This window comes from Nyctereutes procyonoides, unplaced genomic scaffold (assembly GCF_905146905.1).
Source record: "Nyctereutes procyonoides isolate TBG_1078 unplaced genomic scaffold, NYPRO_anot_genome, whole genome shotgun sequence".
In the NCBI taxonomy this organism is placed as follows: domain Eukaryota; kingdom Metazoa; phylum Chordata; class Mammalia; order Carnivora; family Canidae; genus Nyctereutes; species Nyctereutes procyonoides.
Genome location: NW_026575130.1, coordinates 8261213 through 8275159, shown reverse-complemented (window position 1 = coordinate 8275159; position 13947 = coordinate 8261213). Strand labels below are relative to the sequence as shown.

The 13947-nt window shown below is 41.0% G+C and overlaps 1 protein-coding gene across 1 annotated transcript; it reads right to left on the bottom strand.

The window, feature by feature from the left end:
* Nucleotides 1–5567: 5567 nt before the first annotated feature.
* Nucleotides 5568–6528, bottom strand: LOC129521211 (60S ribosomal protein L5-like). Its single transcript, XM_055342494.1, has one exon. It carries the CDS (start codon nt 6468–6470, stop codon nt 5583–5585), a length of 888 nt encoding a protein of 295 aa, XP_055198469.1. The 5' UTR covers nt 6471–6528; the 3' UTR covers nt 5568–5582.
* Between the last annotated feature and the right edge of the window lie 7419 nt (nt 6529–13947).

The following is a 13947-nucleotide window of genomic DNA, read 5'->3' as shown; positions in this document are numbered from 1 at the left end:
CTTGTCAGCCTGATGTTTGTTTCCCCTTCCTCTAGTATAGCAACTTGCTCTTCCTTTGGGCAACAGCCACCCCACATTCTCAATGTAGTTAAGGCTGACCTTATTTCCCGGCATTCCCATCCCTCAGTTTATAGGATTGGTCAAGGGATGAACACCTAATCTCAGTCAGAACATACCACTTGTTTGTGCAGTTGCCACATGTGCTACTGAGAAAGATTCATTCCCTTTCTTTCTGCCTCAATCACTAAGCCAATAAGACACAATGATGGTACTGCTGGGAGTCATTTTGCATCCTCTGAGCAGAGATTTCAAGAGACCGAGTCCCATGCTGAGCTGAAGAGAGAGAAAGAGAAAGAGACAGAGAGACTGAGAGACAAAGTGAGAGAGAAACAGAGGCAGAGACAGAGAGAGACAGAGAGGAAGACCAAAAGAGAGACAGAGGCAGAGTGAGAGACAGAAAGAAACAGAGAGACAGAGAGGCAAAGACAGACAGAGACAAAGACAGATTGGCAGAGGGACAGAGACACAAAGAGACAGGGAGAGAGAGAGAGTGAAAGAAAGGGGACACAGAGACAGATCAAGAGACAGAAGCTATGAATGGCTGCCATCATTTAATCAACTGGCTCTATCTGTATCAGTTGGACCTTACCAGCTGTGGACTAAGAATATCTTGTTTTTGCCTAAGCCAATTTGACTTTGGTTTCTGTTATTTGTAAGTGAGAATCCTGATGAGTACATCTTTTATTATCAAAGGCACATCTTGCCAAGGTAGTTTTCCTGGGTTAGGGGGGCTTTGCTTGTTTATGTAAACATCTCTCTCTACAGAAACTTCTGTGGGTGGTTTGTAGAGATTACGTGGAGATTCCGGCAGAGCCAGGTTTATGAAATTCCTCAGCAGTCAGGGGACAGGTTTGAAGAGAAGTGATGCCAATCAGTTTACCGGGGAGCCAGCATGGGAACCAGGAAGAGACCGGTTAGTTGCCCTGGCCATCAGGGTTCCATGGTCTGTGTGAGGTGGAGTGGAGTGGGCCAGGGCCCGAGGGGAGGGTAAGATTCTTGAGCAAATCTGTGCTCCGTAGGTATTTCCCTGGCAGGGCAAATGAGATAAGAGATCTGCTGCTTTACTTTCCTTCTCTTTTCTCAGTCTGCCTCTTTGAACTGTTGCTGCCGAAACTACCAGAACTCTGTCACCGGATCTCAATACTATCTGATAACACCTCTGATAGCAATCCTACCTTTTATCTTCGGACTAAGACTCCTGTAACATGATGTAATCATTTGACTTCAATTGGCCCAGCCATCTGGAAAAGGTGATTGTCAGTCATTTGGTGGCACCGGAAGTACGCTGGAGATTACATTCACGTTCAGTGACTTCCTAATCACATTATCAATAAATAGGGCTTCTTGTTGTAAAGCTGGGTAATTGCACTTCTGGTTGCTAATATCTCATGGGCCTAAAAGAGTGATTACAGATAATAAGAAAGTTGAGGTTCAAGGGACTGTGCAAATTATTAAACAATGAATGGAGGGTGCTTGAATGGTGTCATGGAGTGAACCTCCTGGCCCTAAACCACCCACTCACATACAGCTGAAGGCCAAGCAGCAGGGGCCTTCCATGGTGCACAAACATCGCTAACTCCACACAGGCCCCAGTTATCGATTTCTAACCATGCAGGAGAGTGAAGAGAAGTGGTGCTAGGGAATGAGTGGGTTCAAGTAGGGTGGGGGTTGGGGCTGGGGGGACAGAAGCCCATAAACATAGCCCATGGTGATTAGCAAGAGTTTTCTGGTTATGGTCCATTCTCTTGTCACTTCACGTACTCATTTATTTTTATGTTCCATTCACTCATTCAAAAACTTACTGAAACTCTACTGGGGTGACAGAGACTCTACAAAGTGCTGGATATCACATGAGGCCACCCTCACAGAACACACAGTCCAGCTGGTGGGGACAGATACTGAATGGTCACCAGGATGGTGATGATTACTACAGAGCACAGACACCGTGTGGGATGCCACAATCAAAGCTAGTCTGCAGAGGCAAGGACAGACCTGAGGGCTAGGCATTCAACCTGAGACAGGAAAGGACAAAGGTGAAGTTAGATCAGGATAAAACAAGCCTTTGGACAAACACTTCTGACCAAAAGAGCAGATGGGTGTGAAGGCCCTGAGATGGGGAGCAGCTGGCTCCCTGGGAGAGCTGAAGAAAACAGGATGGTTGTAGGAGGGTGACCAAGAAGCTGTGGCTGGAAACATGGGTAGAATCAGATTAGGTGAGACTTTCCTGGTTAAGTATTGGAATATAAGAGGCTGGCCTTTTAAAATTTTTTTAAAGATTTTATTTATTTTTTTCATGAGAGACACAGAGAGAGGCAGAAACATAGGCATCGGGAGAAGCAGGCTCTCCATGGAGAGTCTTATGTGGGACTCAATCCTGCATAATCAATCCCCTGGGATCATGCTCAGCCCTGAGCTGAAGGCAGATGCTCAACCACTGAGCCACCCTGAGGCTGGTCTTTATCTAAAAGCTGGCAGTGTCACACAACACTGACAGGCTTAATGGGAAATTGTAAATTTTCTTATGATTGACATTGCCTGGTTTTAGATATGCACGAGATTCTTTTTATTTTGTAGGTTTAGTCACTAGAAATAAAAGTAAGGTGCAGGAATTTATAAGAGGCAAACCATTAATAACTAGGTCAATAAGAACAGAGACCTTAAAAGAAAGGATTTGGGGATTTTCTTTGTTCCATTACACCTTTTTAGAATTTTTTTGTTTCCTCCTCTTCTATTTGAAATTCTCTTTTCCTACTAAGATAGATCATGAAAAGTTCCATGTTTATGGTATATATCTATTTGTATAAATACATGTGAGAGATAATAGAAAACTAAGTTCACACACACACAAACAGCAGATAATATAAAAGTTTTAGAAAGCAATCTGAAGGATTCGAAGTTTGGATAAGAATGTGTAGGGGCGCCTGGCTGGCTCAGCCAGTAGAGCCGGTGACTCTCGATCTCAGGGTTGAGTTCAAGCCCCACATTGGGTGTGGAGTCTCCTTTAAAAAAGAATGAAAAAAGCATTCACATTTAAAACTCTCTCTTTAAGAAAAACCATACTGACCAAACAATCTGCTCCCCTAGGAATAAAGTAATAAATCCCCCAAATTAACAGAAAACAGAAAAGGAAACTCTGAACGAATCCTTTCCATGCTATCATGTTCTGTGCCACTCTCTCTTTCCTGTTCTGCTTTCAGACATCTGGCCTGGGTCCTGGGGACCTATGTGGATCTGGGTTTTGGGGAAGATAACCCTTCTCTATCCTTAGCATACCCAGCAAGTTACTTAGTTGGGTTTTGCTGAGACTTAACTCTAATTATTATGGATATGATGGCTCAGAGGGAATGTGGGGGCAGATCATGAGAATGCCTAGTAAGGCATTTGAAAAAGATGACTCCTCTTCAAAATGGTGTATGAGGAGGGAAGGGGGCTCTGCCTTTCAACAATGGGGACAGGCCTCCACCACAGACCCCAGGAATTCAAGAGAATCTTGGGGACAGAGGTGCCAAGGTTCTCAAGGGCATCTACTCAAATATCCCCATCTCCATTTTCAGGGTCCTACTTCTTTCCCATCAAGGCCCTGACTTTGGCTTGTGCTGGGAATCCAATCTCTCTGAACTTCTGCCATTCTAAAAATTAAGTCCTCCAGCTGTAGGAGATGAGGGTCACTGTAAAAACTGCCAAAGAGTTTTCTTTTTTATTCTCATACTTTGCTTTAACTTGTTGATTAACAGATCTGCCAGTCATTTTCTCTCTTTGTTAACTCTCCCAGTCCCTACAGTTACTATTTCCCACATACCTTCTAAATGTCTGTCTTTTGTACCAGTTAATGTATCTCTTTCCACCTGTATTCTGTCTCAGTTCTCCTGCTAGAGATTGGCAATCATCATGCCAGGAATTAGTAGCACCTCCCACAGTGCTGTGGTCTCCTTTCCTACTAGTAGGTTAGTGATGCAGAGTCCCATCCTCAGTTTTGCTTTCTAGGACCATATGCAATACCAGCTCTCTTGGGATGTGTATTTTCTCATTCAGGTTATTTATTGGGAAAGTGCTCTCTGGAAGAGTGAGAGAAACAGTGATAGGGCAACAAGGAAAAACTAAACAAGGGTGTGATGTCAACTACAGACTAGTTTTCCCTCATGGAAGATCTGAGGCAGGAATTGCATAGTAGAATTGGCCCAATCCACTGATACAAAAGATGGGCTCCTTACCCTAGGTAGGACCAGTTCTGCAGTGCAGTTTCTGCCCCAGGTCACAGTCTGCATTATCTCTACCCTCCAACCCCAACACATATACATAAAGAATGGGCAATTCTCCGTTGAGTTGTTATCAGCTGTTGAAACAAATTTCTAGGCCCAAGGTGGAGCTGCTCCTGCCCAGGTACCTCACCAGGAAACCAAAACTTGTCCTCAAATGCTCCACTTGATCAGAAATACAGTATACATAGTCAACCAATCCCCGAATGCTAAGCCAGTCCTTGGCTCTATACTTAGTTCATATTGTTCCTCTTATCCAAAAAAGATTGACTGTATAGCCCTAGCCAATCAGACATTTTCTGTTTTTCTCTTCCTTATTCTTTATCCTATGGACATTAACTTTAAAAAATAAGTTGGGAGCTGGAAATCCAGTGGATTTTCATTGGCTGAGTTGTGACTGTCTCTTATTGGCCGGGTTATTTCCAAGGAGGAGGAAGCCTTCCTTCCTCTTGCTGGGAAAGTAGAGTAGTATTCACATGCAAGGTGCTTCTCTTCGTGTTGGGGCTGCAAATTGATGACAAGTAGCAGGGCATGAAAACTCCCCATGCCAAACCTCCAGACTGACTCCAGTGTAGTGAGGTTTCCCTATATTAAATTTCACATTTACCTCTTTGATTCAGATCTTTCTTTGAAAGTATTACTGATCAATAGTCAGGTCCTTTATATTTAGTGGTTTTGTCCCTCAGTGTCAGGAAGGACCTTTTTTGGTTGTCTTGTCCTATGTAGAAGGGAAAGTTCATAGCAGATAGAAACCACTTAAGTCCACATTTGTGTAACAAGAAAGGTTAGGAGCAAGAAACTCTCAGGTACGTCCCATCTAAAGTCTGTATCTTCTCATCATTGAGCCACCATCATCCTACTGGGTACATTGTTTTTTAAAAAGTTCAACAGCCAACAAGATACAAAAATTAATATAATTATACAAAACAGAAGAAACATAACAATTCCAAATTGTATGATGGTTTTTTTTTTTGCTTGGTGAATAAGTTTATTATTGGCTTTATCTGAAAAATCTTCATAGAAAATTATGGTTTGTATACATAAACCACATCTTCTTTATCCATTCATCTTTCGATGGGCACCAAGGCTCCTTCCACAGTTTGGCTATTGTGGACATGGCTGCTAGAAACATCGACACTTGACGGGATGAGCACTGGGTGTTATTCTGTATGTTGGTAAATTGAACACCAATAAAAATTAATTTATTAAAAAAAAAGAAAAACTCAGAAAAAAAAAGAAAAAAAAAGAAAATTATGGTTTGGTTTATTAGCTCTCAGCAGCCCGCTCCTGAGCTCTAAGGAAGCTGGCCTTCTTCTGAGCTACCCGATCTTTCTTTTGGGCAAGAGACATCTTAGGACGGTTCCACCTCTTCTTAACTTCTTTCTTAGGCTTCTCATAGACGGGATTCTCTCGTATAGCAGCGTGAGCTTTCTTATACATCTCCTCCATCATGTCTGGAGTAACGTTGTTCTTTATATATTGAGAGAATTGTTTCTTGTAAGCATCTTCATCTTCCTCCATTAGGTAACGCATATAATCTGCAACATTCTGACCCATGATGTGCTTTCGATGAACTTCTGCATTGAATTCCTTGCTTTCTGAATCATAACCAGGGAATTGTTTGGTACTGTGAGGGATAGACAAGCCTCCGTCCACTGCTCCCTTGAGGACCCCAAAAACTTTATTTCCAGTGGTAGTTCTGGCAAGCCCTGCATCCAAATAGCAGGTGAAGGCACCAGGTTGACCATCAATGCTTTCCACATTGTATTCATCTCCAGTCACTTCCACTTGGCCTTCATAGATCTTGTCCATGCCAAATCTACTGAGGAGCCTGCGGGCCAGCAGCAGGCCGGTACAATATGCTGCAGCATAATTTGTCAGGCCAACCTTCACACCATACTTTGGGAGTTCATGAGTATAAGCTGCACAAACGATCATGTTTCCTTCTATGCGGGCATAAGCAATCTGACAAATGATACCTCGGTTGGTTACACGAACTATCATCCTGTATTTAGGTGTGTTGTACTTATTTTTGTCCTGAATTACCAAACGTTTCCAGGCATAATGATCAGTTTTACCCTCTCGTCGTCTTCTAAATTTCACTTGGTATCTCTTGAAGTTAGCCTTATTCTTGACAACCTTAACAAACCCCATCCTGTGGAACAGAGTCCGGCGGCCACGGCTCACCACACACCAGCAGGCCCAGCAGCCCTCGGCGGGGGGAAAAGGCCTCAGCCCGTGTGCAGGCGCAGTATGTAGCACTGACCTGTATGATGGTTCTAAACTAGGACTCAAGTTCTGAAAGTAGCCAACTAAAATATTTATTGGCACTTATTTGAACTTAGGAGGAAAAGGTTCTGTCTAGAAAGGCAAACCAGAATCATGTATGCCTCCTGAAAGTCTCCACTTAAAGCAACCATGAGAGCAGAATTATGAATGAATACTGCAAGAACACACTGAAAGAATTAACCAAGTGTATTTGGAAAGATACAGTGAAAGTATAAACAAGAAGTATTGCTTAATTAACTTTTTGCAAAACAGCAAAACTTCAAAGCATGTTAAAACAATATCGTTATCTCAAAAGAGCTATTTGGAACCAAATGTGTTATTGATAATATAGTCCATAAGGTTGCAAATTCAGAGATTGTAAATTTGGAAAAGAATACAAAGTTAGTGAATAGTTGGGGGTTTGTTTCTTTAAAGCCTCCTTCAGGATGCTCTCTTGGGCTAGATTCAGACAATGTTTGGCCTGGCTCTCACCAAAAAAGCATGTGGATAGATTAATTTATATAAATTGAGATGCCAGGTTGGTAAGTTTGGATAATTTAAATTCTTCAGCAAACGTATGGGGGCCCTCAGCCACTTTAAGAGGCTGTCTAGCTATGGCTCTCAATTCAGCCTTAGTCCAGGGAACATAAGAAACTTGAGTTTTATTTAGATCCTCAGAAAACTTAACCTTAAAGAGGTAAATTTAAGGGGGAGATGCAAGATGACAGAAGAGTAGGGATCCTCATTTCATCTGGTCCCCTAAATTTAGCTAGATAACTATCCAACCATCCTGAACACCTATGAATTCTACTTGAAATTTAAAGAAAGAATGGCTGGAACTCTACAAATAGTGACCACTTTTTGCAAGGTAGGAGTGCAGAGAAGAGAAATAGTGGGGATATATGGGAAGATACACAATGAGGGGAGGGAGCCTTTTTAAAGTGAGCTGCAGGAAAGTGATACAGTCCTGGAGCTCAAAATGAGAATCTTCAGAAATATGCTCCTGTGAGACTTCATTGCCTGAAAAGTGCTCAGTGGTGAAGCAGGGCAGAACTACAGGTGGGACAGTGGGGACTCAATATTCCTGGAGGCACAGAAAGAACAGGGGTGTCTGAGCTGGCAGGTTCCCAAGCACTGGACTGGGGAAACAGGTTTAGGTCATTGAGCCTGGGAGAAGGCTCAGTTTGTACTGCCATAAATGAACTGTGACAGATCAGGTGACCACTCTGTTTTGGGTCCTGTAAAGGAATGGAGCACAGCAACTTTCCACCCTCCTCTGGGAGAGGTAGAGCAGGTGCACTTAACTGGATGAACACTCTCTGTGCAGGGCCCTGCAAATTTCACAAATCAGTGTCCCCCCATCTGCCCCTAGGGAGGATCTGAGTGGGTGGGCACCATAGGAGTCTGAAGAATTTGGCACACATAGGGATCTCTCAGTTCTGGGGCTGAAGATTGGAATGTGGCCAATTTTTTTCCCCTTTCACCATCAAGAGGCATGGGAGGCCTTCAGGAAACAAAAATCTAACACAGCAAACAGCTTACACTGAGCCCAGCCCCCTGGCAAGGGGTAGGGCATCTCTGCCCAGGCATAGACATCTGGGAATCATTGCAGCAGGCCCCTCCCCCAGAAGACCAGCTGGAAGAACAGGGGAAGAGCAAGTTTACTGACCAAGCAGCACTGGAAAGCTCCAGGACTGAGAGAAAATAGTATATAGAACGTGAGGTTTCTCTCTTATGATTCATTTGTCTTTCAAGTTAAAAATTTTCAATATTCTTTCTTTTTTTTTTCCATCTCAACTAGTTTCTTAGTTATCAACTCTTTGTTTTTAAGTCTTCTTTTTTTAACTTTTATATTTTATAATTACATGTTATAGATATGTTCTTCATTTTTGGCTTACTTTCACTGTATTCAGTCTTTTGTATATACATAAGTTTTGCTTTTTAAAAAATTTTTGGAATTTAATATCTACTAATACACAGACTAAAATACACTCAGAACCAAGTGGATCACCCTGTTTTGTCCTCTCTGTGAGATTATATTCTCTCTCTCCCAATCCTCTCCCTTTTTTGTTTCTTTTTTTTAATCTGTTTTTCCTTTCCTTTTTTCTTTTATTTTCTGGTTCCTGACCTCTTCAGTAGTGTCTAGTGTGTATTTTGCTTGGGTTGTGGCTGGAATTTTTTACTCTGCTCATTCATACAGCCATTCTGCACAGGCCAAAATGACTAGAAGGAAGAATTCACCATAAAAAAAAATAACCAGTTTAATACTCTCTGCCATAGATCTAAAGGATATGGATTTAAGTAAAGTGTCAGAGACAGAGTTCAGGATTACAATTATAAAGTTACTAGTTGGGTTTGAAAAAAACTCTTAGTGCAGAAATAAGATCTAATCAGGCCAAAATTAAAAATACCCTAAATGAAATGCAGTTTAAACTGGATGCTCTAGCTAGGGTAAATGAGGCATAGAGAGAATAAGTGACATAGAAGACAAGTTGATCAAAAGGAAGAAAGCTGAGGAAAAGAAAGAAAAATAACTAAGAGCCCATGAGGAGAAGCTTCAAGAATAAGTGATAGTTTAAAAAAAATCCATATTATTGGAATTCCTGAGGGCACTGAGAGAGGACCAGAAGGTATATTTGAGAAAATCATAGTTAAGAACTTCCCTGATCTGGGGAAGGAAAAAGACATTCATATTCAAGAGACAGAGAGGACTCCTCCAAAAATCAACAAAAGCAGATGAACACTCTGACATAAAATAGTGAAGCTTGCAAATTTCAAAGATAAAGAAGAAATCTTAAAAGCAACTTGAGACAAGATTCCTAACATACAATGGGAGAAATTAGATTAATAGCAGACCATCCACAGAGACCGCCAGAAAGGGCTGGCATGATATATTTGGGGTACTAAATGAGGAAAACATGCAGCTAAGAATACTTTATCCAGCAAGGCTGTCATTCAGAATGGAAGGAAAGATAAAGAGCTTCCAGAATAGACAGAAACTGAAAGAATATGTGACCACCAAGCTAGCCCTGCAAGAAATATTAAGGGGAATCTTGTAAGCGAAGAGGGAGACCAAGAACAGAGACAATATGCAGAAACAGGGACTGTGCAGGTAATACAATGGCATTAAATTAATATCTTTCAATAGTTACTCTGAACATGAATGGGCAAAATGCTCCAGTCAAAAGACACAGGGTAAGTTAGAGAGGGAGACAAACCATGAGAGACTCCTAACTTTGGGAAATGAACAAAGGATGTGGAAGGGGAGGTGGGTGGGGGGTTAGGGTAACTGGGTGACAAGCACTGAGGAGGGCTCTTATGGGATGAGCACTGAGTGTTATACCATATGTTGGCAAATCGAACTTCAATTAAAACAAAAAAACTAAGCAATTACCAAGCAGCAAAGAAAAGCACTATAAAAATCAAATAATATTCTCCTAACATAAGAGCACTTAAAATTCAAGGAAATAAAAAAAAATTCAAGGAAATCAGAATAAAGAACTCTAAAAACTTTAGAAAAATAAAAAGACACAGGGTATCAGGCTGGATAAAAAAGCAAGACCCATCCATATGCTGTCTACAAGAGACTTGTTTTAGATCCAAAGACACCTTTACATTGAAAACAGGGGGTGGGGAGGTGGAGAACCATTTACCATGCAAATGGACCTCGAAAGAAAGCTATGGTGGCAATCCTCATATCAGATAAATTAGATTTTAAACCAAAGACAGTAGTAAGAGATGAAGAGGGACACTATATCATACTTAAATGGTCTATCCAACAAGAAGATCTAACAATTATATATATTTATTTCCCTAATGTAGGAGCAGCCAATTATATCAACCAATTAATAACCAAAGTAAAGAAACACATAGATAATAATACATTAATAGTAGGAGACTTCAACACTTCACCCTCAGCAAGGGACAGAGTATCTAAGCAGAAGATCAACAAAGAAAAAAGGGCTTTGAATGACACACTGGGCCAGATGGACTTCACAGATATATACAGAACATTCCATCCTAATGCAACAGAATACACATTCTTCTCAAGTGCACATGGAACCTTCTCCAGAACAGACCACATACTGGGTCACAAATAAGGTATCAACTGTTACCAAAAGATTTGGATTGTCCCCTGCATATTTTCAGACCACAATGCTTTGAAACTAGAACTCAATCACAAGAAATTTGGAAGGAACTCAAACACTTAAAAGTTAAAGAACATCCTACAAAAGAATGGATGAGTTAACCAGGAAATTAGGGAAGAATTAAAAATATTCATGCAAACTAATGAAAAGGAAAGCACAACTTTCTTTTTTTTTATAATAAATTTATTTTTTATTGGTGTTCACTTTGCCAACATACAGAATAACACCCGGTGCTCATCCCCTCAAGTGCCTCCCTCAGTGCCCTTCACCCATTCACACCCACCCCCCGCCCTCCTCCCCTTCCACCACCCCTAGTTCGTTTCCCAGAGTTAGGAGTCTCTATGTTCTGTCTCCCTTTCTGATATTTCCCACACATTTGTTCTCCCTTCCCTTATATTCCCTTTCACTATTATTTATATTCCCCAAATGAATGAGAACATACACTGTTTGTCCTTCTCCGATTGACTTACTTCACTCAGCATAATACCCTCCAATTCCATCCACGTTGAAGCAAATGGTGGGTATTTGTCGTTTCTAATGGCTGAGTAATATTCCATTGTATACATAAACCACATCTTCTTTATCCATTCATCTTTCGATGGACACCGAGGCTCCTTCCACAGTTTGGCTATTGTGGACATGGCTGCTAGAAACATCGGGGTGCAGGTGTCCCGGCGTTTCATTGCATCTGAATCTTTGGGGTAAATCCCCAACAGTGCAATTGCTGGGTCGTAGGGCAGGTCTATTTTTAACTCTTTGAGGAACCTCCACACAGTTTTCCAGAGTGGCTGCACCAGTTCACATTCCCACCAACAGTGTAAGAGTGTTCCCTTTTCTCCGCATCCTCTCCAACATTTGTGGTTTCCTGCCTTGTTAATTTTCCCCATTCTCACTGGTGTGAGGTGGTATCTCATTGTGGTTTTGATTTGTATTTCCTTGATGGCAAGTGATGCAGAGCATTTTCTCATGTGCATGTTGGCCATGTCTATGTCTTCCTCTGTGAGATTTCTCTTCATGTCTTTTGCCCATTTCCTGATTGGATTGTTTGTTTCTTTGATGTTGAGTTTAATAAGTTCTTTATAGATTTTGGAAACCAGCCCTTTATCTGATACTTGAAAATATCTTCTCCCTTTCTGTAGGTTGTCTTATAGTTTTGTTGACTGTATCCTTTGCTGTGCAAAAGCTTCTTATCTTGATGAAGTCCCAATAGTTCATTTTTGCTTTTGTTTCTTTTGTCTTCGTGGATGTATCTTGCAAGAAGTTACTGTGGCCAAGTTCAAAAAAGGTGTTGCCTGTGTTCTCCTCTAGGATTTTGATGGAATCTTGTCTCACATTTAGATCTTTCATCCATTTTGAGTTTATCTTTGTGTATGGTGAAAGGGAGTGGTCTAGTTTCATTCTTCTGCATGTGGATGTCCAATTTCCCCAGCACCATTTATTGAAGAGACTGTCTTTCTTCCAGTGGATCGTCTTTCCTCCTTTATCGAATATTAGTTGACCATAAAGTTCAGGGTCCACTTCTGGGTTCTCTATTCTGTTCCATTGATCTATGTGTCTGTTTTTGTGCCAGTACCACACTGTCTTGATGACCACAGCTTTGTAGTACAGCCTGAAATCTGGCATTGCCCCCAGCTATGGTTTTCTTCTTTAAAATTCCCCTGGCTATTCGGGGTCTTTTCTGATTCCACACAAATCTTAAAATAATTTGTTCCAACTCTCTGGAGAAAGTCCATGGTATTTTGATAGGGATTGCATTAAACGTGTAAATTGCTTTGGGTAACATTGACATTTTCACAATATTAATTCTGCCAGTCCATGAGCATGGAATATTTTTCCATCTCTTTGTGTCTTCCTCAATTTCTTTCAGGAGTGTTCTTTTTTTTTTTTTTTTTTTTTAGGAGTGTTCTACAGTTCTTAGGGTATAGATCTTTTACCTCTTTGGTTAGGTTTATTCCTAGGTATCTTATGCTTTTGGGTGCAATTGTAAATGGGATTGACTCCTTAATTTCTCTTTCTTCAGTCTCATTGTTAGTGTATAGAAATGCCATTGATTTCTGGGCATTGATTTTGTATCCTGCCAGGCTACCAAATTGCTGTATGAGTTCTAGCAATCTTGGGGTGGAGGCTTTTGGGTTTTCTATGTAGAGTATCATGTAATCAGCGAAGAGGGAGAGTTTGACTTCTTTTTTTGCCAATTTGAATGCCTTTAATGTCTTTTTGTTGTCTGATTGCTGAGGCTAGGACTTCCAATACTATGTTGAATAGCAGTGGTGAGAGTGGACATCCCTGTCTTGTTCCTGATCTTAGGGGAAAGGCTCCCAGTGCTTCCCCATTGAGAATGATATTTGCTGTGGGCTTTTCGTAGATGGCTTTTAAGATGTCGAGGAAAGTTCCCTCTATCCTTACACTCTGAAGAGTTTTGATCAGGAATGGATGCTGTATTTTGTCAAATGCTTTCTCTGCATCTAATGAGGGGATCATATGGTTCTTGGTTTTTCTCTTGCTGATATGATGAATCACATTGATTGTTTTACGAGTGTTGAACCAGCCTTGTGTCCCAGGGATAAATCGTACCTTGTCATGGTGAATAATTTTCTTAATGTACTATTGGATCCGATTGGCTAGTATCTTGTTGAGAATTTTTGCATCCATGTTCATCAGGGATATTGGTCTGTAATTCTCCTTTTTGGTGGGGTCTTAGGTTTTGGAATTAAGGTGATGCTAGCCTCATAGAACGAATTTGGAAGTACTCCATCTCTTTCCATCTTTCCAAACAGAAAGCACAACTTTCATTTCAAAAAATCTTTGGGATACAGCAAAGGAAGTCCTAGGAGGGAAGAACATTTTAATACAAGTCTCTCTCAAGTAATTAGAAAAATCTCAAATACACAAACTAACCTTACACTTAAAGGAGCTGGAGAAAGAACAGCAAATAAATCTTAAATCAAGCAGGAGAAGAGAAATAATAAAGATTAGAGCAGAACTCAATGAAATAGAGACCAGAAGAACAGTAGAATAAACAATGGAACTAGGAGCTGATACTTTTTTTTAATATTTTATTTATTTATTCATGAGAGACACACAGAGAGAGGCAGAAACATAGGCAGAGGGAGAAGCAGACTCCCTGTTGGGAGTCTGATGTGGGACTCAGTCCCAGGACCCCAGGATCATGACCTGAGTCAAAGGCAGATCCTCAATCACTGAACCACCCAGGC

What these genes read in the sequence shown, in the direction of transcription:
- LOC129521211 (XM_055342494.1), bottom strand. Translation starts at nt 6,470, where the DNA reads ATGGGGTTTGTTAAGGTTGTCAAGAATAAGGCTAACTTCAAGAGATAC.